This window comes from Miscanthus floridulus, chromosome 5, assembly GCF_019320115.1.
Source record: "Miscanthus floridulus cultivar M001 chromosome 5, ASM1932011v1, whole genome shotgun sequence".
Taxonomy (NCBI): Eukaryota; Viridiplantae; Streptophyta; class Magnoliopsida; order Poales; family Poaceae; genus Miscanthus; species Miscanthus floridulus.
The window spans coordinates 47143536-47167747 of NC_089584.1; the positions used below are offsets into that span (position 1 = coordinate 47143536).

The window sequence follows — 24212 nt, forward strand, 5'->3', positions numbered from 1 at the left end:
GATGAAATGCATGTTAGGTTAGCCGAGGCCAACCTGGGCTCTACCCCCCCTTCCTTCTTGCATACGAGCTTCAATTGCATAAGAGAGTAGATTGTGGTGGAATGAATTGTGCGTGTTTTCATACCATGGTGTGAATTAGAAACAATAGTTTGTTAAAAAAATTTGCCCGGTTAACATGCACCAGAATTCGTGTACGACAGTTAAATCAAAGCCGCTTTGTATAATATAAAAAGGTGTAAAATTGCCGTGCATGTATTAATTTGCAGCAGCGTGTGCTATCTCGTGATGGTTTCGTTGATGTTGTATCCTAGTTGGTGTCATCAAAAGACTGGATAGGAACTGATTTTGTACCTTTTTGTGACTTGGGTGACCACTTGCAATGAGTTAGTTTTCTGTGTAGCTTCCCCAACTAGGTTCCATCTTATTTTTGGAATTGTTGCATCATTTTGGTGTTTGTGTTTGATGCTAAGTGTCTGTTCTCTTTATTTTTGTATATGCTATTAGTAGTTGTCCGCAGCCAAAACTAACCATGATCGTGTCACAGCCATGACTCATCATCGTCTATTACCCCGTCGTCGAAGAACAGATCAGCAACAAGAAGCGGTTGATATCGCTAGGACGGGAGAGCCACATGATCCGACAAACGGTGATGGTGTCAATCAAGATGGTGAGAACGAGCAGCCATGGACCCCGTTCGGCCTGCTCGAGCTGGGTCAAAATGACCAAGATGGCCAGGTAACTTTGGTACCATGTGACTATGTAGCCACACACGCTAATCAATTGAGAGGGTCATAACTTACTTGGTGTCTCCAGCAGGAGCCTCCACCGGCCAAGGAGCCAGAGGGTTCGAGTAGCAGGAAGGCTAGGTCCAAGTGAGACGTGTCAAAGCTTCCTATTGGAAGGAATGCACACTGGCATATCACTGAGTGCTTGTTCCAGCTATACCAGAAATGCTCTTTCGATTCACAAATGTTGACACTGTGGACTATGTAAGTACCATACACGTACGATATTACAATTAACTACTCTCTCGAGACACAAATTGTTAACTTTTGAGCACTTTCCATGATTTTATGTAGGTGTATAGCAAAATTTTGCATACTAAAAAGTAAATGGGATAACATAGGCTTCTTAGACCCTGGGCGAGTCAATGAGAAGACATGTTTAGGCTTCCATGGATGTGATGTGGAAGACCTGAAAGAGAGATTGATGGTTGTTTTCGATGAATTCAAGATGAAGAACAAAACACACGTACTTCTAGCCTACAACTGCGAGTATGTGTTCTCGGCTTTTAATTTTATGCTTCTTTTTTCATTAAGATTATTTGATAATTAGAATTTTATGATTGCAGCAACCATTTCGTCTTCATTTGTGTCAATCTTGCTAAAAATCTGATCAAGGTGTGGGACTCGATGAAAAACCATTTCATCATCTAGATACACGGGTGGCGGTGCTGAATTAGTAAGCGATCCTAATAACATATTATTTTCTAATCACACATACTGTTTTTTAATGTTTCTCCTTTTAATGTTGCACAGTGTCCGAAAAAGACATATCGGTGGCATGCAGGTCACATTCAAGGTTGTCGAAATTGAGGGAAAGTACCTAAAACAGCCGACGAGAAACAATGAATGCGGGTTTTATGTAATGTGGGCAATGCTTCGCTACATCGGTGGGAAATTAGAAGAAACAAATAAGTTAGTGTGTATAATCCCCATTTTATTTATGTCTGTTAATAATTCAACAAAATGATTTACCGATTCTTCTTTGGATATCATCTTTTTTGAACGACAGCGCAAAAAAATGTAACCATGAAAGACTATTAGACATGGAGATCGTCGTACTGCAATCGAATCTGACAAAATTCATCTTAGCCGAGGTATTGGAAAAAGATGAAGTATTTTCCATTGCACAATCTGTGAAGTTCAAGGACCAGTATGGCCTAGAGCGGCTCGCTAGATTATTGTAAGAAGTCCGAGAAGCATGCTTCATCTTATCGAATAATTTCTTTTTTATTTTGAGGGATCAAGATATTGATAAGAACATTTGAACTGTAACCATAACATTTATAATGTTTAATATTGATGTACCTGTCGTCTATATAGCGTATATAAAGCGAAATCCGATTCCACGAAAAAATATAAATTAAAATAAATTATAAAATAATAAAATATGAACGGACCATCACTACCGGTTAGGGCCAAGATAGCATTGCCGGCTTGAGCCACAAACCGGCAGCGTTGGCTTAGACATCACTGCCGGGTCTTGTCCCAAACCGGCAGTGCTGGTTACGACACCACTGCTGGCTAAAGACATAAACCGACAGTAATGTTCGAGGTTACACTGTCGGGTGGTCTCATGAACCGGCAGTGTTGGTGGAACTGAACTCTGTCAGGTTGTATAAAGGACCGATAGTGAAGTTACAGAACATTGCCGGTTTGTAAGAACCGACAGTGATAACTAACCCTCATCACTGTCGGTTTAGTTATACCGGTTCAAAATCCGACAGTGATGAAATGTTTTAAACCGGTAGTATTGTCTTGATCTGGGGTAGTGTTTGAATCGAGAGTCAGGCGTTAAGTGAAGAAAAATCTTTTCTGAAAGGAAAAGGGAAAAAAGGATGGTGTTTTAGAAAGAAAGAAAAAAAAAAGGCGAAGTTGTTGATGCCTTCGAGTGTAATCGTCTTGCGCAAAGACCTCCTCGACCGCGATCTGGAATAGCAAAGGTACGAACGCTTGATCATTTGCACATGTGTTGGACCGGACCAACTCTGAATCGTTCAGATTACATGAACATGCAGCAATGGAGAAACTGCATCTCTGTTCTTTAGTGGCAAATAAAAGATCGATGTTAAGGACACGTAACATAAAAGATATACTACACTAGCATAGACACAGAGACGACCAAAAGCTTGGATGTTCAATATTTAAGATGGCATTTTGACTATACCAAACCTAAACAAAGGCTAGGAGCAGATGAGCACAGGAAGAAGACCTTGCAGTTGATTTACATCTCTACTGATGTAGAGTGCCTATTGACGCTATGGATGACTAGGGCCCCTTTCTTTGATCTCTATGATCTGTTTAGACAGAGGGGTCTTGTGCTAGACAATATCAATTCCACTGTTCTACATGTAGTTAGTCACAACCAGAGTTTTAGAGTGGTTCACCAAGGCCCATAGAAACAATATGTCGGCTCACTCCTCCAGAACTAACATTCACTGCCAACGCCCATCACTACCAGTTGTTTTGGATCCGACAGTGATACGGTTCGTGTCTTCAACCAGTTGTGGTAGCATAACCGACAGTGATTGTTGTTTTGCGAAAAAAAATCATAACTTTCTCATATAAGATCGAATTAGGATAAACTTTATATCAATATTGTAGAGTTTAAAGAGATCTCTAAAACTTTGTAGTTGACAATTTTTTTAACTTGAGATGTTTTACAAGTCCAAATATTTGAATATAAGTTCTCAAATCAGATTTGACATGATTAACAATGTCGAATGGAGATAAAGTCAACATCTATGTTCCGTACTCGGTGAGATCTTCACCTTTGTAGTTAACAATTTTTTTATTGAAGATTGTTTTGACTATCAAATATACAATATAATATTAAAAAATGTGTAGTTATACTAAAAGTATAACGCCAGCTCTATAGTCTCATGTGTTGCTTAGCTTAGTTGGTACGTGCACTCGAAAAAAAAGCTAGTATATTAAATGTATACATGCTAGTATCTGAGGCTGTCATGATCTATATTCTAAAATTAATTATGAAATTGCCTGATACTTCAACAATTATATCTCACAAAATCACGTAGACTGCACTATTTGAGCAAATCTCAGGAGTCAACAGTATATGGGTATAAAATGCACCGGCCCTTTCAGAATTGTGTTGCAATTGCTGCTAGGGTGACCAACCTCTCCCCGATGTGTATACAAACAAATACTACATGCGCCAGGGCTCGAGGCCAGAGGTGCTTTTCTTGGTATTGGTACAGGATAGCACACACGCTTAAGCAAAGAACATCCCGTTGAGTTCTTTTGGCATGTGCTGCAATATGCTAACAATGAGCCAATGCATGTCGAGTCTTTTGACAGAGCGAGACGATTTAACTAGCTCGACGATGAAAGAAGGGGTGAGCATGCCTGCCTAATTTAGTCCATGTTGGAATCGAGAGTCAGGCGTTAAGTGAACAAAAATCTTTTCTGAAAGGAAAAGGGAAAAAAAGGATGGTGTTTTAGAAAGAAAGAAAAAAAAAGCAAAGTTGTTGATGCCTTCCAGTGTAATCGTCTTGCGCAAAGACCTCCTCGACCGCGATCTGGAATAGCAAAGGTACGAACGCTTGACCATTTGCACATGTGTTGGACCGGACCAACTCTGAATCGTTCAGATTACATGAACATGCAGCAATGGAGAAACTGCATCTCTGTTCTTCAGTGGCAAATAAAAGATCGATGTTAAGGACACATAACATAAAAGATATACTACACTAGCATAGACACAGAGACGACCAAAACCTTGGATGTTCAATATTTAAGATGGCATTTTGATTATACCAAACCTAAACAAAGGCTAGGAGCAGTTGCACAAAAGCCTTTAATAATATCAACCTCTAAAGAAAGAGAGAGTATTATAGATTAGTAGCTACTAGCTAGTACTATACTAGAAACAGCTCCAAAGCTGAAACTTCAAGGATTCCCGGCCTTATCAACTTGTCCACACTCAGATTATTTTCTTCCTGGGCACCGACAGAAACTTTTGCTTATTGTTCCGAGTCCAAGGTCATAGAACACAGTGGCCGCACACGTCTCACACCGTAGTAACAGGGAAGCTTCAGCCTTCAGCCACATGGGGCCTAGCACTAGGGGTCATGCTGATGCACAGCACAAATGGTGGCATGCATGGTGTCAGAGAGAAGAAAAGCGCAACCCACCCAATGCCACCACTTGTGTGATGCACAGTCTGGCACTCTTTCACATTGTTGTTTGACCAACCTGCCCTTCAATTTCATATGGAAAAACGATAACCGGTGTAGTATACTAGGCTATATAATCCACAAACACGGACAGGGTTTTTCGCAAGGATTTCCCAGCCTAAGAACCAGCTCTGGAACAAGCCTTCCTGATCGTCAAAATGACGACGGGTGCGCGTGGCTACTTCTTGGTCACCGCGGTTGCGGTCGTCCTTGCGCTTCTCCCAGCCAGCGCCATAGCCGCCGGCCTCAAGGTCGGCTTCTACAACAAGTCATGCCCATCGGCGGAGGCCCTGGTGCAGCAGGCGGTGGCTGCCGCCTTCAAGAACAACAGCGGCATCGCCGCCGGCCTCATCCGCCTGCACTTCCATGACTGCTTCGTCAGGGTATGTGCTGCGTTCTTCCTCTTCGCTTCTGCATATGCATTTCCCTTTCCACTGTCTGTTTGCCGAGCGACTATAATGGCTGTCAATGGCTTGTGTGCTCCTTATTGAGATCGATAGGATTTCTTTGTATGCATCATGTACCTGTTGTTGCATAGTTTGGAGGAAAAAGTCTACTCCATCGCTAACTATGGGGTGGTCTACATAACCCTTCAACTATAAAACGGTTTGATTTACCCCCTAAACTTTTCAAAACCGTCTATTTTACTCTTAGGCGATTTTCAGCGACGGTTTACTACAGTAACAGGGGTTTGCAACCGTAAACGGCGGGTTTGCTACAGTGGCAGGGATTTTGCCTTTTTCCCTTGTTTTCGCTGAATCTTTGAAAAATCATAGTAAATCACAGAAAAATCATAAAATAGAAAATCTAATTTTGTTGGACTCCACATGAGTAGATCTACACAGTGAACATATAATATGGTACACTCTAACACAAAACTTTTACTGTAGATTTATATTAATTAGAAAATCTAATTTTATCCGTGATTAATTGGAATTTATCTATAACTAAGTTATACATGGTCCAATGAGTACGAAATTTTTACTATAGTTTAAGCATATAATGATTAACCTACCATAAAAATTTTACCACAATTGGACCATAGAAGCTGCAGCTATGAATTATTCTAATTAATTACAGATAAAATTGGATTTTTCAATTAATCTAAAGCTACAGCAAAAACTTTATACTAAAGCATACTATATTATATGTTCGCTGTGTAGATCTACTCATGTGGAGTCCAACAAAATTAGATTTTCCATTTTATGATTTTTCTGTGATTTACTATAATTTTTCAAAGATTTAGCGGAAATAAGAAAAAAAAAGACAAAACCCCTGTTACGGTAGCAAAACCGTCGCTGAAAACGCCTGGGGGGTAAAATAGACGGTTTTGGAAAGTTCAGAGGATAAATCAGATAAAAAAAGTCTACTTAACCCCCACCTTTAATACTTGGTTTACATCACCCCCAAACTATGAAACCATCTGTTTTACCCCCATGAACTTTCTAAAACCGTCTATTTTACCCCTTGGGCGGTTTTTAATAGCGATTTTACTACAGTAACAGCGGGTCTGCTGCAGTATGGTGGGTTGCTACAGTATATTTTTTGAATTTCCTTTTTTTATTTTCGATAAGTTTTTGAAAAATCATAGAAAAATCTAATATTGTTAGACTCCACATGAGTAGATCTACATAGTGAATATATAATACGGTATGCATTAGTACAAAATTTTTACTGTAGCCTTAGATTAATTAAAAAATCTAATTTTGTCCGTAATTAATTGGAATAATTCATAGCTGCAGCTTCTATGGTCCAATTGTGGTGAAATTTTTATGGTACGCTAATTATTGTATGCTTAAACTATAGTAAAAATTTCGTACTCATTGGACTATGTATAGCTTAGTTATAGATAAATTCTAATTAATTACAGACAAAATTGGATTTTCTAATTAATCTAAAGCTACAAAAAAAAATTTGTACTAAATTATACCGTATTATATATTCACTGTGTAGATCTACTCATATGGAGTCCAATAAAATTAGATTTTTCATTTTATGATTTTTCTATGATTTTTCAAAAATTCACCGAAAATAAACAAAAAAAAAAGAAAATTCAAAACAACATGAACTGTTGCAAACCACTGTTACTGTAGCAGACCCGTTGTTACTGTAGTAAAACCGCTGTCAAAACCCGTCCAGGGGGTAAAATAGACAGTTTTAGAAAGTTCAGGGGGTAAAACAGACGATTTCATAGTTGGGGGTGAAGTAGATCAAGTATAAAAGGTGGGGTTAAGTAGATTTTTTTCTAAATCAGACCGTTTCATAGTTGAGGGGGTTATATAGACCACCCCATAGTTGGGGGTGGAGTATTCTTTTTCCATAGTACGGACATGGTTGTTTATTATTCATGTTTTCGGGAGATGAAACAAGGCACAATAATCAATCATTAATTAAACTATCCCATTAACAATAGGAAATTAAAGGGTTGGTACCATGCATACCATTGTATCTGCATTTTGAATACTGACACAATATCTAATATGCAATTCTAACTGCTAAATTTTTTTTATAGAAGTAGTAATGGCAAAATTTGTAAAGTTGTTATCATATGAAAAATATCGCCGGTCATGAAAAAACGAGTGCTACTATTTCCACATCACTGTCCAAATCACTACCAAAATGGTAGACTTCTCCTAGTATTTTTAAGTAGCAGTAAAACACTATCACTAGTCATAGCACATGAAAATTTCTCTAGGAGACATCTAGTAGGGAAAATGTATACTAAATTTTAAATGCTAAAACAATTAGAGAAGCCCACCTCACTAGAAAAAGTCTAAAATTCTGGTTGTGAATAACTTTGAAATATTAGTTATTCTCTTTCTATCCTGAAATAATATAAGGTGTCTAAGCATTCAAAATTTATCTTGAATTAAAGTACTGTAGGTGAAATAACTTCTCAATTCAGTTTAGAAAGGCATCATTTATATGCATAGTACATTTTTATATTTTTTTTCATTTTTATCATACATCATGTTTCCTACAACCACCGTTTTACTATTTTACGTAGAGGTACGACTCTTGCTGATAGATTCAACAAGCACCGATAATAGACGAATTAAATGAGCATAACGAATAGGAGTACAGAGCTAGCAAGAATTCGGTGGAAACTTAGATTTACTTTTCGTTTGGGTACGGGTACGACCGTGTTGACTAGTGCGAGCCAATATATATATATATATATACATATATATATATATATATACATATATATATATATATATACATATATATATGTATATATATATATATATATGTATATATATATATATATGTATATATATATATATATATATATATATATATATATATATATATATATATATATATATACTACTCTGTAGCTGGCTACAAAATAACTTATTCTGTAGTCACTTTAAGTTACGATAATTACTATGTTAATTTACAAGATTATAGTAACTCCTTACTAAGTGGTTTACTATAACGTTATAGTAAATATCCCCATGTGTTATAGTAACCCAACTATCGTAAATATGTATTGACATTATCGTAAATTAGTATATAAAATTATCGTAAATGGAGGTGGCTACAGAATAACTTATTTTGTAGCTGGTTACTGAATATACTCCATCTCTCTCTTATTTCGTAAATTAGTATATATATACACGGCAGCGCTATTCTACACTACATGTCAAAACTGACTAGAAAAAAATACTAAGTACTACTGAACAACGTTCAGTATCATTCAATACTACATTCAACACCACGAAATACTAAATAATACTGAAACACGACTACTAAATGATACTAAATTTTGTTCGGTATAACAGCTTGGTATATAATAGTATTGTACATCTAGGGTAGAATAGAGCGTGTGTGTGTGTATATAAGGGGCTTTAAACGTTTATTAGTTGTTGCCAGTCGACATGCATGTGTCTACGTTATGGCAACGACGACGAACACAAGCCAACAAGGACAGATGACCTTGACCATATGCATAGTGCATCAGTGCATGGCTACCACTGCACATATGCATCCCCCCTGCTTGGTAAATAAATGTGTGTAGCCGGCAGGAAAATGCAGGTCTGATCCACATCGATCTCTAACCACTCTTCGAACAACAAAGTAAAAAATGACACAAATGACTGAACATCTTTCAGACAACAAGCTTCTGTTCTTTTAAAAAAAAAACGTAATGAAGTGGATCTTAAATGCATGAAGTTAGCAACACCCAAATCACATTTATGTTTGTTTCGGTGCCGTCGAATAGTGGTTGCCCACTGCCCAACAACAACTGTACTTGCTGCACACATGTATCTCGATGGCTGTACAGTACTTGTTGCTGGTCCCAACCTCCCACTCCCAGGCAGACATATGTACATGTATGGCAAGGACAAAGATAGAGATAGATGACCTTGACCTTGACTCTGCACTGCACTGTGCACATCGGTGTATCTTCAAACAACGCCTAGTTCCTTGTAGCTGGATGCTTCGTTCTAAATGATTTATTACTGCTGCGGCTGATTTATAGGGCTGATTTGTTGTGAAAAAAAATAATGTTTTATGGTTGAAAAAGTAGAGCTGATTCTGACTTATAAGCTCAAGCAAACAGAGCCAGAATTGGAAAAATATATGTCAGATCCACATCTAGCTTACTCCTCTTGGGCAGTTGGCAAAAGACAGGCCCATGATGTGCACAAACAACTCCCGGTAAAGGACGACCAGTTGGGATCACGGACCATGGACCAACGACCATGGCACATGCACACCAAATGGTTCATCGCCAACTACTGCAGTAGTTTTTTTTATTGTTATTAGTGAGCTTCTTACCTAGCTAGAACTACCAGCATGAATAGTCTTACATGCATTTTACAGAGATGATGAAGTAATTAAGATCATGCATACATGTGAATGAAAGAACATAAAATAATATCACGGCGGATGAATTACACGCACGTACGCATCATGCATGCTCAACCAACGCAATATCGTGACGGAGGACGCATGCATGCATTACAGGTAGAGATGAAAACGGATCGGATATGAACGGATATCATCGATATTATATTTGTTTTTATATTTTTGTCTGGATTCGGATTCGAATACGGATAGTGTCAACTATACGTCGGATAGGATACGATTGGATATCGACATCATAAATATGCGATTTGAGTATTTGGATACGGATACAATATCGGATGTTGGATATCCGGACTCAAATACGGACAGATCTCAACCTCTCTAAATGAATTCGGTTTCGGAAAATATCCGTATCGTTTTCGTCCCTAATTACAGGGCTGCGACGGCTCGGTGCTGATCGACTCGACGGCGAACAACACGGCGGAGAAGGACGCGGTCCCGAACAACCCGAGCCTTCGGGGCTTCGAGGTCATCGACGCGGCCAAGACAGCGATCGAGGCGCGGTGCCCCAAGACGGTCTCCTGCGCCGACATCCTGGCGTTCGCGGCGCGGGACAGCATCGCGCTGTCGGGGAACCTAACGTACAAGGTCCCCGCGGGGCGGCGCGACGGGCGGGTGTCCCGTGACACGGACGCCAACAGCAACCTCCCCTCGCCGCTCTCCACCGCCGCCGAGCTCATCGGCAACTTCACGCGCAAGAACCTCACCGCCGAGGACATGGTGGTGCTCTCCGGCGCGCACACCGTCGGCCGCTCCCACTGCTCCTCCTTCACCAACCGCCTCTACGGCTTCAGCAACGCCAGCGACGTCGACCCGGCCATCAGCTCCGCCTACGCCTTCCTGCTCAGGAGCATCTGCCCGTCCAACACCAGCCGGTTCTTCCCCAACACCACCACGGACATGGACCTCATCACGCCCGCGGTGCTCGACAACAAGTACTACGTGGGGCTCACCAACAACCTCGGCCTCTTCACGTCGGACCAGGCGCTGCTCACCAACGCCACGCTCAAGAAGTCCGTCGATGAGTTCGTCAAGAGCGACAGCAGATGGAAGAGCAAGTTCGCCAAGTCCATGGTCAAGATGGGCAACATCGAGGTGCTCACGGGCACGCAGGGGGAGATCAGGCTCAACTGCAGGGTCATCAACAACGGCAGCAGCAGCCTCGCTGGATTCGAGCTTCACATGACAACCGACTCTGCCCAGGACGAATTAGCCGACATTGCAGCCAACTAACAGGTAGTAGCAGCTATCTGTAGAGGATCTAGTGATCTACTACTCCCACTGTCTGCACATCCAAAGTGACGATGTTCTTCAGCTACTGCTCTTGACGTGCCAGAAATGAAATAAACATCTTCTGAATATATAAATTAAAAACATGGGGCAAGGTTTGTTCCTTTTTCTGTTTGTATTGATGTTGGATTACCTGTGTGTAACTACTACTACCTCCATTTCAAATTAGCACCTCAAGAATGAGCCACAATGCGTACACCTCAAGAAAACTAATTAGCTATGAATGCCAACACTTGCGTTGAGTTGGAAATTAGAACCTTAATAGGCACATTCCACCACGAACAAGTGGCTAGGATCCACACCATAAAGAAAAAAAATGCTAAGTTCATTGTACATGGTGTGTTCAAGTGGAGCTTGTAAGGGCCTATTTATTTGGTTGAGTGGCTAGTCCCTAACCAGGTTTTAAGAAGTCAAATTCCAGCTCTTTGGTTACCTATAAATAGCCCGATGTCAGGCCTAGCTAAGCCATTTTGAAGGCCCTAGCCTGGCTTGGCCAGCGCTCCAACTGTCTCCCGTCGCGTCACCTTCGGGTCACCAATGCGGAGGTCTGGGAGCCGAGGCTCGATGACGGAGGCTCGATCCGAAGAGGACGACGACGCCAGCGTGCTTCGGCCACCAACGCGGAGGCTCCCGCGGCGCTCGACGGCGAGCTCGCGAGGTGGCCCCGTCGAGGGCGAGCTCCAGCGGTGGCAGGGCGAGGTCCCGCGGGCGTTGGGAAAGGCCGCTTTCCACCAGGGGAAGGGTGCAAGACAAGGCAAGGCAAGGCAAGCTGCTCCTCCCCTTCGACGGCGAGCTCCCGCGGTGGCAGGACGGGTCCCGTGGGTGGGTGTCGCTGCCGTGCTAGCGAGCTCGATTCGGTGGCGGGTGTCGCTGCTCCTTCTCCACGGTGCAGGGCGGGGGTCCCGCGGGTGGGTGTCGCTGCTCCTTCTCCACCGTGCTCGCGAGCTCGATTCCCCGGCAGACGGAGGGGAGCGGACACCACTTGCGTGGAGGAGGCGGTCGTCCCGCCGGCATGGGCTCTGCTGGCTATGCGTGCTTTGCTGATCACCTGTAGATTAGTATTGGATGTGTGGGGGATTTGGATTTAGTGATGTTAGATTGGTCTAGATTGGATGCATGTACTAATAATTAGGATTGAACTGTTTAGGACTGTTTTTAATTAGATATCAGTTGGATTCCAGTGATTGGATATGGATGGATTGTCTCAAAGGAAGGCACTCACCATGTGTTCAATGAATTGTCTCAAAGGGGTGAAGCTGCACAAAGATGAGGTGACTATCCAAGCCAAACCAGCCAATTAAACAAACTACATGCTAGCCATGTTTAGACAGTGTAGAAAACCAAACAAGTCTATTTTAGCTTGTTCGAGGTAGTTTTAGACTAGGCTGGTTTATTTCCTAGCCAGGCTAGAAGTGGGTGTTTGGATATAGAGACCAAAGTTTAAGAGGTGTCTCATCAGATGTCACATGGAGTGTTTGAATACTAATAAAAAATTACAAAATCCGTCGGTAATCCGCGAGATGAATTTATTAAGTCTAATTAATCCGTCATTAGCATATGTTTACTGTAGCACCACATTGTCAAATCATGAACTAATTAGGTTTAAAAAAATCACCTCACAAATTAGTCTCAATCTATGTATTTAGTTTCACAATTAATCTATATTGAATACTCCATACATATGTCTAAATATTCGATGTGACAACAACTAAAGTTTAGAAGGTGGAACCAAACGTTCCTTGAGCCAGGTAACCAAACGGACTCTAAATAAATTCTCCAGCAGAAAAGATGTTTGGATATCTGCGTGCTGCCCAGCGATTACACCATAGAGCTTTGGGCACATGTTACCCAAGTACTGAACCTTGGAACTGTCTAGATAATAGGCCAGTCCCATGCAGTAGTAGTTGCTCAAGTACACAGTCTCTTTGAAAGGGTGAAGCCCAAGTATAGTAATGTAAAAGTGGTATGTGATCTTCGGCTTCACCGGTGGTTCTTTGTCGTCGCCGCTACCATCTTCGTGGCGGTTATCACCATGTTTTTCTTCCGGGAAACGATCATAATAGTTGATGTCATCGAAAGACCAGGCTCCACCACCATCTGGCTGATTCGAGTAGTCTAGACTCGCCATCGCCTTCTTAAGGTTGCTTCGATGCTTTAGCACCCACTTCATCTGATTACCAGAACACGATGATTCGTGGAGGATCCATACCCGGAACTGGAACTTGTGGTCGTGTATCGCACAGTACACCCCTTTCTCTGATCTTCCCAAGTAGCGTTCGTGATACCTTGGTCGATTTTTCACCGGCGGTTTAATGACCTGGTACTCATCGTTAGGAAATTAGGCATTTTCATGCTTAATTTAATCTAAAAATATAGTAATAAATTTATGACAACAAGCATGTGCACGTGTGAACTACCGGTGGCAACTATGTTGAGCATATTGATCATGTTTACTGAATGTAGAAACAGTAAGATTAGAAATATACCTAGCGGAGGGACCATGCTCAAGGAACTGGTGGCTCCATTCACATGAGTCGTCATCGTGTGTTGCTCAAAATCGTGGACCACAATCGATGCAGAAAGATGTTCGCAGTGCAGTCCCTCGAACGTCCACCGGGAAGTTGACGAGACGATCCGAGGAAGAAGAAGACGACGTCGGCAATCACCAAGAAGAAGCTGTGGTAGAACCGTCTAATCTAATGCCTCTCAGGAGTATTTGTCTTCCATTAAACACTAAGTACTCAAGAGATGACACTAACTACGCAGTTCCATCGAGCACACCCCAAGGAAAAACTCAAAAATCCATATTTTTCCAGCAGGAACGTAAATAAGAGAATAAAGCTTACAACATTCTTAAGTCATTTCTTACATCACTTTATTACAGTACCAGAATATTACCTTAATTGATTATAACAGCGGAATATAACCATGTTATCAGAGTTACAGAGGAAGCATGATTAATTTAATGACAGGTGGAGCATTAACATAGTGGATATTTTTATACAAGAGATGCTAGCAGATTTTACATCTTTTCTTATAAAAAAGCCTTTAGTGAGGGTTATGAATAGACACTACGGTCATAGCGTGAAAGGAATTCTCTCTGAGTCCACCAGGAGGTTTCCACACATAAGAGTCAACTCTAAGTATCCTCCGATCACCTGTAAGAGGGGGAATAAAATATTGAGTACTCGATTGTACTCAGCAAGATTTACCCGATAGGAGGAAAATAAAAGACTCCAAGGATATGCAAGGCTATCTGGCTTGTGGGTTATTGCATCTGCAGAAAGCATTACTAAAAGTGCGTCCTTATAATCAATTTTATTAGCTGTTATCATTAGTTCGTTAACTAACCATTCTATGTAAGCACCTATGCTACTTTCAAGCAGGCGGTGAGCAATCAGAATTATTTTATCACTTTTCAAGTTTCAGTTCTTACTACGGTGCTAAACCATAGCCAAGTCATACCGTCTTATGGAAACGATGATTCACGAACCAATGTATCCTAGCTGGGTACCCTAAAACATACGCCACGTTTGTACCCTAGGCACAAACAATACCAACCCATTCCACTCCTGTCACGGTGTCCAAGTCCCCGTCCAAACTTAGAGTCCAAGCCCCCACACTTAAGACCCAATCTCAATATGGTGCTTAGACCTGCACCTTTTTCCGCCTTCAATCAGTCGGTCCGAAAAGAGTTAGAACCCACAATAAGAGTGTAATGGGCCTTTCCATTCCCATAAACAAGTATGTGCTTAGGATAATAAGTCTGTGACCTGACTACCATCTAGAGCAACAGACGGTCCTCAACCGATACAGGCAGAACAAGTGCAAACCGAGCCTTGCTCGAATGCCTAACCAAGTCTAAATCCAAAGTACCATTCCGCCCAGTCTCCAATTGTAGTAGAACCGACTAATTTATAAGAGCATAAGTATAATGGAAGCCTGCAAGCGGTCGCACTGTCATACTTGAGCCCATAAAAACCCAGTAGTCCGTCGAGTACCACGAAGGGTCTCGATTAACCATCAACATACAACCAAGATCGTACATGATTCAACATACATGTCACACGTTATGTAAAGTTCACAATACAGTTCATCCATCAGAGAACGAATTTAGGTTATTACAAACTAAGTTCAAGTAAAATAGTAGCGGAAGCAAATTAAAAGTTTAAAAACCAACATCTACAATATTGTTTAAACATAGTGCCAACCCCCGATCACACTTCCACAAAAGCATATAAGAAAGATTAATAAAAGATGCTTGCCCAGGGCTCACTCCTTGTCCACGGCGGGATAGAAGCAGTTCTTACAATAGCCATGGTAAATTGTACCATCTGCAACAATAGGAACAAAACCCTAAGTACGAGAAGGTACTCAGCTAGACTTACCCGTCATAAATCAAAAATAAAGTGACCCCAAGGATCATGCAAGGCTTTATAAGTAGAGCTAGCTTGACAACATTTTGCATAAAAACTTACCAATTCAAGTATATAATTGTAATTCGGTCATCAAGTTAATTATAGTTATTCATCTCTATATTAGCAACTAACATGTGTCAAACATGTGGTATATCATTTAGTAGCATACCATAGTAACTATAGCCAGTGTAGTAATTCCATGTTCATCATAACTATCATTTCATAACACAGTTACTACGATGTTGGGACTAGCCAAGTTTCTCACTATCTGGGAGAGACGGTGATTTGAATCGATTTCTACCAGTTGGGAATTTATTCCTAACACAAACCCAAGTAGACCAGATCAATGGTCACCTTAGGTCACCTTTGGTACAACTTAGGTCCACATTTCACGCGTTCGTCCAGCGTCGCATAATCAGGGACGACCAGTTGCTAGGACGTTCAGGCCCGACCTGCCCTTGGGCTCATGTCTGGCTCTCCGCACATCCTTACTACCATCCAGAGTACACACTTTTATAGAACAGGGCCCAGCCTAAGTTGAGCTACTTTGTTTCGTGGCCAGAACGAGTTATCCGGCCAGCTAAGTGAGAGGCATGTGTTCAATCTTGTTAGAAACGCCAACAACGGTACGGTCCTTAATCGACACAGACGGAATCACATGATTCAACTTATACATAGACTCCGCCCGGCCTCCATTTACATTGCCCCATGGTTCTTTTCCATGATAGCAAATATAGCCAACCGTGCTTCGGTATTCACCTATATCTCACAGGTGACAGAAAATCACCCAACTGCTACCGATCTAAACATGGCTAAGAATATATTCAATCCTAACCTACACAGGATTAAAGATATATGTAACTAGATAAGGTAGTTCTATGCATCAATTTTTTTCTAATCAACTCTTATAACCTAATGAATCAAACATAAAGGACTCAAATAAAGTTTTATAAAACATAGGAGACTTAGAATGCTCTGGGGCTTGCCTTGAGAAAAGAGGTTGGCCAGTGATCTGGGCACTCAGGGAGGTCCTTATACATATATATATATATACTATATATATTATATATATATATATATATGTAAATATATATATATATGTATATATATATATAGTATATATATATATATAATAATATATATATATATATATATATATATATATATAGTACTACTCTGTAGCTGGCTACAAATAACTTATTCTGTAGTCACTTTAAGTTACGATAATTACTATGTTAATTTACAAGATTATAGTAACTCCTTACTAAGTGGTTTACTATAACGTTATAGTAAATATCCCCAGGTGTTATAGTAACCCAACTATCGTAAATATGTATTGACATTATCGTAAATTAGTATATAAAATTATCGTAAATGGAGGTGGCTACAGAATAACTTATTTTGTAGCTGGTTACTGAATATACTCCATCTCTCTCTTATTTCGTAAATTAGTATATATATACACGGCAGCGCTATTCTACACTACATGTCAAAACTGACTAGAAAAAAATACTAAGTACTACTGAACAACGTTCAGTATCATTCAATACTACATTCAGACACCCACGAAATACTAAATAATACTGAAACACGACTACTAAATGATACTAAATTTTGTTCGGTATAACAGCTTGGTATATAATAGTATTGTACATCTAGGGTAGAATAGAGCGTGTGTGTGTGTATATAAGGGGGCTTTAAAACGTTTATTAGTTGTTGCCGGTCGACATGCATGTGTCTACGTTATGGCAACGACGACGAACACAAGCCAACAAGGACAGATGACCTAGACCATATGCATAGTGCATCAGTGCATGGCTACCACTGCACATATGCATCCCCCTGCTTGGTAAATAAATGTGTGTAGCCGGCAGGAAAATGCAGGTCTGATCCACATCGATCTCTAACCACTCTTCGAACAACAGAGTAAAAAATGACACAAATGACTGAACATCTTTCAGACAACACGCTTCTGTTCTTTTTTTTTAAAAAAAAACGTAATGAAGTGGATCTTAAATGCATGAAGTTAGCAACCCAAATCACATTTTTGTTTGTTTCGGTGCCGTCGAATAGTGGTTGCCCACTGCCCAACAACAACTGTACTTGCTGGTCCCAACCTCCCACTCCCAGGCAGACATATGTACATGTACGGCAAGGACAAAGATAGAGATAGATGACCTTGACCTTGACTCTGCACTGCACTGTGCACATCGGTGTATCTTCAAACAACGCCCAGTTCCTTGTAGCTAGATGCTCCGTTCGGCAGGATTTATTGCTGCTGCAGCTGATTTATAGGGCTGATTTGTTATAAAAGAAAAACATTGTTTTATGACTGAAAAAGTAGAGTTGTTTCTGACTTATAAGCTCAACCGAACAGAGCCAGAATTGAAAAAATATATGTCAGATCCACGTCTAGCTTACTCCTCTTGGCAGTTGGCAAACGACAGGCCCATGATGTGCACGAACAACTCCCGGTAAAGGACGACCAGTTGGGATCACGGACCATGGACCAACGACCATGGCACATGCACACCAAATGGTTCATCGCCAACTACTACATAGTTTTTTTTATTGTTATTAGTGAGCTTCTTACCAAGCTAGAACTACCCGCATGAATAGTCTTACATACAATTTACAGAGATGACGAAGTAATTAAGATCATGCATACAGCATACATGTGAATGAAAGAACATAAAATAATATCACGGCGGATGAATTACACGCACGTACGCATCATGCATGCTCAACCAACGCAATATCGTGACGGAGGACGCATGCAAGCGGTTTCGGAAAATATCCGTATCGTTTTCGTCCCTAATTACAGGGCTGCGACGGCTCGGTGCTGATCGACTCGACGGCGAACAACACGGCGGAGAAGGACGCGGTCCCGAACAACCCGAGCCTTCGGGGCTTCGAGGTCATCGACGCGGCCAAGACAGCGATCGAGGCGCGGTGCCCCAAGACGGTCTCCTGCGCCGACATCCTGGCGTTCGCGGCGCGGGACAGCATCGCGCTGTCGGGGAACCTAACGTACAAGGTCCCCGCGGGGCGGCGCGACGGGCGGGTGTCCCGTGACACGGACGCCAACAGCAACCTCCCCTCGCCGCTCTCCACCGCCGCCGAGCTCATCGGCAACTTCACGCGCAAGAACCTCACCGCCGAGGACATGGTGGTGCTCTCCGGCGCGCACACCGTCGGCCGCTCCCACTGCTCCTCCTTCACCAACCGCCTCTACGGCTTCAGCAACGCCAGCGACGTCGACCCGGCCATCAGCTCCGCCTACGCCTTCCTGCTCAGGAGCATCTGCCCGTCCAACACCAGCCGGTTCTTCCCCAACACCACCACGGACATGGACCTCATCACGCCCGCGGTGCTCGACAACAAGTACTACGTGGGGCTCACCAACAACCTCGGCCTCTTCACGTCGGACCAGGCGCTGCTCACCAACGCCACGCTCAAGAAGTCCGTCGATGAGTTCGTCAAGAGCGACAGCAGATGGAAGAGCAAGTTCGCCAAGTCCATGGTCAAGATGGGCAACATCGAGGTGCTCACGGGCACGCAGGGGGAGATCAGGCTCAACTGCAGGGTCATCAACAACGGCAGCAGCAGCCTCGCTGGATTCGAGCTTCACATGACAACCGACTCTGCCCAGGACGAATTAGCCGACATTGCAGCCAACTAACAGGTAGTAGCAGCTATCTGTAGAGGATCTAGTGATCTACTACTCCCACTGTCTGCACATCCAAAGTGACGATGTTCTTCAGCTACTGCTCTTGACGTGCCAGAAATGAAATAAACATCTTCTGAATGTATAAATTAAAAACATGGGGCAAGGTTTGTTCCTTTTTCTGTTTGTATTGATGTTGGATTACCTGTGTGTAACTACTACTACCTCCATTTCAAATTAGCACCTCAAGAATGAGCCGCAATGCGTACACCTCAAGAAAACTAATTAGCTATGAATGCCAACACTTGCGTTGAGTTGGAAATTAGAACCTTAATAGGCACATTCCACCACGAACAAGTGGCTAGGATCCACACCATAAAGAAAAAAATGCTAAGTTCATTGTACATGGTGTGTTCAAGTGGAGCTTGTAAGGGCCTATTTATTTGGTTGAGTGGCTAGTCCCTAACCAGGTTTTAAGAAGTCAAATTCCAGCTCTTTGGTTACCTATAAATAGCCCGATGTCAGGCCTAGCTAAGCCATTTTGAAGGCCCTAGCCTGGCTTGGCCAGCGCTCCAACTGTCTCCCGTCGCGTCACCTTCGGGTCACCAATGCGGAGGTCTGGGAGCCGAGGCTCGATGACGGAGGCTCGATCCGAAGAGGACGACGACGCCAGCGTGCTTCGGCCACCAACGCGGAGGCTCCCGCGGCGCTCGACGGCGAGCTCGCGAGGTGGCCCCGTCGAGGGCGAGCTCCAGCGGTGGCAGGGCGAGGTCCCGCGGGCGTTGGGAAAGGCCGCTTTCCACCAGGGGAAGGGTGCAAGACAAGGCAAGGCAAGGCAAGCTGCTCCTCCCCTTCGACGGCGAGCTCCCGCGGTGGCAGGACGGGTCCCGTGGGCGGGTGTCGCTGCCGTGCTAGCGAGCTCGATTCGGTGGCGGGTGTCGCTGCTCCTTCTCCACGGTGCAGGGCGGGGGTCCCGCGGGTGGGTGTCGCTGCTCCTTCTCCACCGTGCTCGCGAGCTCGATTCCCCGGCAGACGGAGGGGAGCGGACACCACTTGCGTGGAGGAGGCGGTCGTCCCGCCGGCATGGGCTCTGCTGGCTATGCGTGCTTTGCTGATCACCTGTAGATTAGTATTGGATGTGTGGGGGATTTGGATTTAGTGATGTTAGATTGGTCTAGATTGGATGCATGTACTAATAATTAGGATTGAACTGTTTAGGACTGTTTTTAATTAGATATCAGTTGGATTCCAGTGATTGGATATGGATGGATTGTCTCAAAGGAAGGCGCTCACCATGTGTTCAATGAATTGTCTCAAAGGGGTGAAGCTGCACAAAGATGAGGTGACTATCCAAGCCAAACCAGCCAATTAAACAAACTACATGCTAGCCATGTTTAGACAGTGTAGAAAACCAAACAAGTCTATTTTAGCTTGTTCGAGGTAGTTTTAGGCTAGGCTGGTTTATTTCCTAGTCAGGCTAGAAGTAAGGGGGTGTTTGATATAGGGACTAAAGTTTAAGAGGTGTCTCATCAGATGTCACATGGAGTGTTTGAATACTAATAAAAAATTACAAAATCCGTCGGTAATCCGCGAGATGAATTTATTAAGCCTAATTAATCCGTCATTAGCACATGTTTACTGTAGCACCACATTGTCAAATCATGAACTAATTAGGTTTAAAAAAATCGCCTCACAAATTAGTCTCAATCTATGTATTTAGTTTCACAATTAATCTATATTTAATACTTCATGCATATGTCCAAATATTTGATATGACAACGACTAAAATTTAGAAGATGAAACCAAACATCCCCTCAGCCAGGTAACCAAACGGACTCTAAATAAATTCTCCAGCAAGGTGTGTACGGAACCCAGCGATTACACCATAGAGCTTTGGGCACATGTTACCCAAGTACTGAACCTTGGAACTGTCTAGATAATAGGCCAGTCCCATGCAGTAGTAGTTGCTCAAGTACACAGTCTCTTTGAAAGGGTGAAGCCCAAGTATAGTAATGTAAAAGTGGTATGTGATCTTCGGCTTCACCGGTGGTTCTTTGTCGTCGCCGCTACCATCTTCGTGGCGGTTATCACCATGTTTTTCTTCCGGGAAACGATCATAATAGTTGATGTCATCGAAAGACCAGGCTCCACCACCATCTGGCTGATACGAGTAGTCTAGACTCGCCATCGCCTTCTTAAGGTTGCTTCGATGCTTTAGCACCCACTTCATCTGATTACCAGAAGACGATGATTCGTGGAGGATCCATACCCGGAACTGGAACTTGTGGTCGTGTATCGCACAGTACACCCCTTTCTCTGATCTTCCCAAGTAGCGTTCGTGATACCTATAGCTTGGTCGATTTTTCACCGGCGGTTTAATGACCTGGTACTCATCGTTAGGAAATTAGGCATTTTTATGCTTAATTTAATCTAAAAATATAGTAATAAATTTGTGACAACAAGCATGTGCACGTGTGAACTACCGGTGGCAACTATGTTGAGCATATTGATCATGTTTACTGAATGTAGAAACAATAAGATTAGAAATATACCTAGCGGAGGGACCATGCTCAAGGAACTGGTGGCTCCATTCACATGAGTCGTCATCGTGTGTTGCTCAAAATCGTGGACCACAATCGATACAGAAAGATGTTCGCAGTGCAGTCCCTCGAACGTCCACCGGGAAGTTGATGAGACGATCCGAGGAAGAAGAAGACGACGCCGGCAATCACCAAGAAGAAGTTGTGGTAGAACCATCTAATCTAATGCCTCTCAGGAGTATTTGTCTTCCATTAAACACTAAGTACTCAAGAGATGACACTAACTACGCAGTTTCATCGAGCACACCCCAAGGGAAAACTCAAAAATCCACATTTTTCCATCAGGAACGTAAATAAGAGAATAAAGCTTACAACATTCTTAAGTCATTTCTTACATCACTTTATTACAGTACCAGAATATTACCTTAATTGATTATAACAGCGGAATATAACCATGTTATCAGAGTTACAGAGGAAGCATGATTAATTTAATGACAGATGGAGCATTAACATAGTGGACATTTTTATACAAGAGATGCTAGCAGATTTTACATATTTTCTTATAAAAAAGCCTTTAGTGAGGGTTATGAATAGACACTACGGTCATAGCGTGAAAGGAATTCTCTCTGAGTCCACCAGGAGGTTTCCACACACAAGAGTCAACTTTAAGTATCCTCCGATCACCTGTAAGAGGGGGAATAAAACATTGAGTACTCGATTGTACTCGGCAAGATTTACCCGATAAGAGAAAAATAAAAGACTCCAAGGGTATGCAAGGCTATCTGGCTTATGGGTTATTGCATCTGCAGAAAGCATTACTAAAAGTGCGTCCTTATAATCAATTTTATTAGCTGTTATCATTAGTTCGTTAACTAACCATTCTATGTAAGCACATATGCTACTTTCAAGCAGGCGGTGAGCAATCAGAATTATTTTATCACTTTTCAAGTTTCAGTTCTTACTACGGTGCTAGACCATAGCCAAGTCGTACCGTCTTACGGAAACGACGATTCACGAACCAATGTATCCTAGCTGGGTACCCTAAAACATACGCCACGTTTGTACCCTAGGCACAAACAAGACCAACCCATTCTACTCCTGTCACGGTGTCCAAGTCCCCGTCCAAACTTAGAGTCCAAGCCCCCACACTTAAGACCCAATCTCAGTATGGTGCTTAGACCTCCACCTTTTCCCGCCTTCAATCAGTCGGTACGGAAAGAGCTAGAACCCACAATAAGAGTGTAATGAGCCTTTTCATTCCCATAAGCAAGTATGTGCTTAGGATAATAAGTCTGTGACCTGACTACCATCCAGAGCAACAGACGGTCCTCAACCGATACAGGCAGAACAAGTGCAAACTGAGCCTCGCTCGAATGCCTAACCAAGTCTAGATCCAAAGTACCATTCCGCCCAGTCTCCAATTGTAGCAGAACCGACTAATTTATAAGAGCATAAGTATAATGGAAGCCTACAAGCGGTCGCACTGTCATACTTGAGCCCATAAAAACCCGGTAGTCCGTCGAGTACCACGAAGGGTCTCGATTAACCATCAACATACAACCAAGATCGTACATGATTCAACATACATGTCACACGTTATGTAAAGTTCACAAATACAGTTCATCCATCAGAGTACGAATTTAGGTTATACAAACTAAGTTCAAGTAAAATAGTAGCGGAAGCAAATTAAAAGTTTAAAAACCAACATCTACAATATTGTTTAAACATAGTGCCAGCCCCCGATCACACTTCCACAAAAGCATATAAGAAAGATTAATAAAAGATGCTTGCCCAGGGCTCACTCCTTGTCCACGGCGGGATAGAAACAGTTCTTACAATAGCCATGGTAAACTGTACCATCTGCAACAATAGGAACAAAACCCTAAGTACGAGAAGGTACTCAGCTAGACTTACCCGTCATAAACCAAAAATAAAGTGACCCCAAGGATCATGCAAGGCTTTATAAGTAGAGCTAGCTTGACAACATTTTGCATAAAAACTTACCAATTCAAGTATATAGTTGTAATTCGGTCATCAAGTTAATTATAGTTATTCATCTCTAGATTAGCAACTAACATGTGCCAAACATGTGGTATATCATTTAGTAGCATACCATAGTAACTATAGCCAGTGTAGTAATTCCATATTCATCATAACTATCATTTCATAACACAGTTACTACGATGTTGGGACTAGCCAAGTTTCTCACTATCTAGGAGAGACGGTGATTTGAATCGATTTCTACCAGTTGGGAATTTATTCCTAACACAAACCTAGGTAGACCAGATCAACGGTCACCTTAGGTCACTTTTGGTACAACTCAGGTCCACATTTCACGGGTTCACCCAGTGTCGCACAATCAGGGATGACCAGTTGCTAGGACGTTCAAGCCCGGCCTGCCCTTGGGCTCATGTCTGGCTCTCCGCACATCCTTACTACCA

The 24212-nt window shown here is 42.3% G+C and overlaps 2 protein-coding genes across 2 annotated transcripts; both read left to right on the forward strand.

The window, feature by feature from the left end:
• Positions 1-5039: 5039 nt before the first annotated feature.
• On the forward strand, positions 5040-11254 carry LOC136449917 (peroxidase 1-like). The gene is made up of 2 exons (XM_066450146.1): positions 5040-5361; positions 10232-11254. Exons 1-2 carry the CDS (start codon positions 5137-5139, stop codon positions 11087-11089), a joined length of 1083 nt encoding a protein of 360 aa, XP_066306243.1. The 5' UTR covers positions 5040-5136; the 3' UTR covers positions 11090-11254.
• A 456-nt stretch (positions 11255-11710) lies between these two features.
• On the forward strand, positions 11711-19366 carry LOC136454600 (peroxidase 5-like). The gene is made up of 2 exons (XM_066454972.1): positions 11711-11905; positions 18389-19366. The coding sequence occupies exons 1-2, from the start codon at positions 11711-11713 to the stop codon at positions 19244-19246; spliced, it is 1053 nt and encodes a 350-aa protein (XP_066311069.1). The 3' UTR covers positions 19247-19366.
• Positions 19367-24212: the final 4846 nt, after the last annotated feature.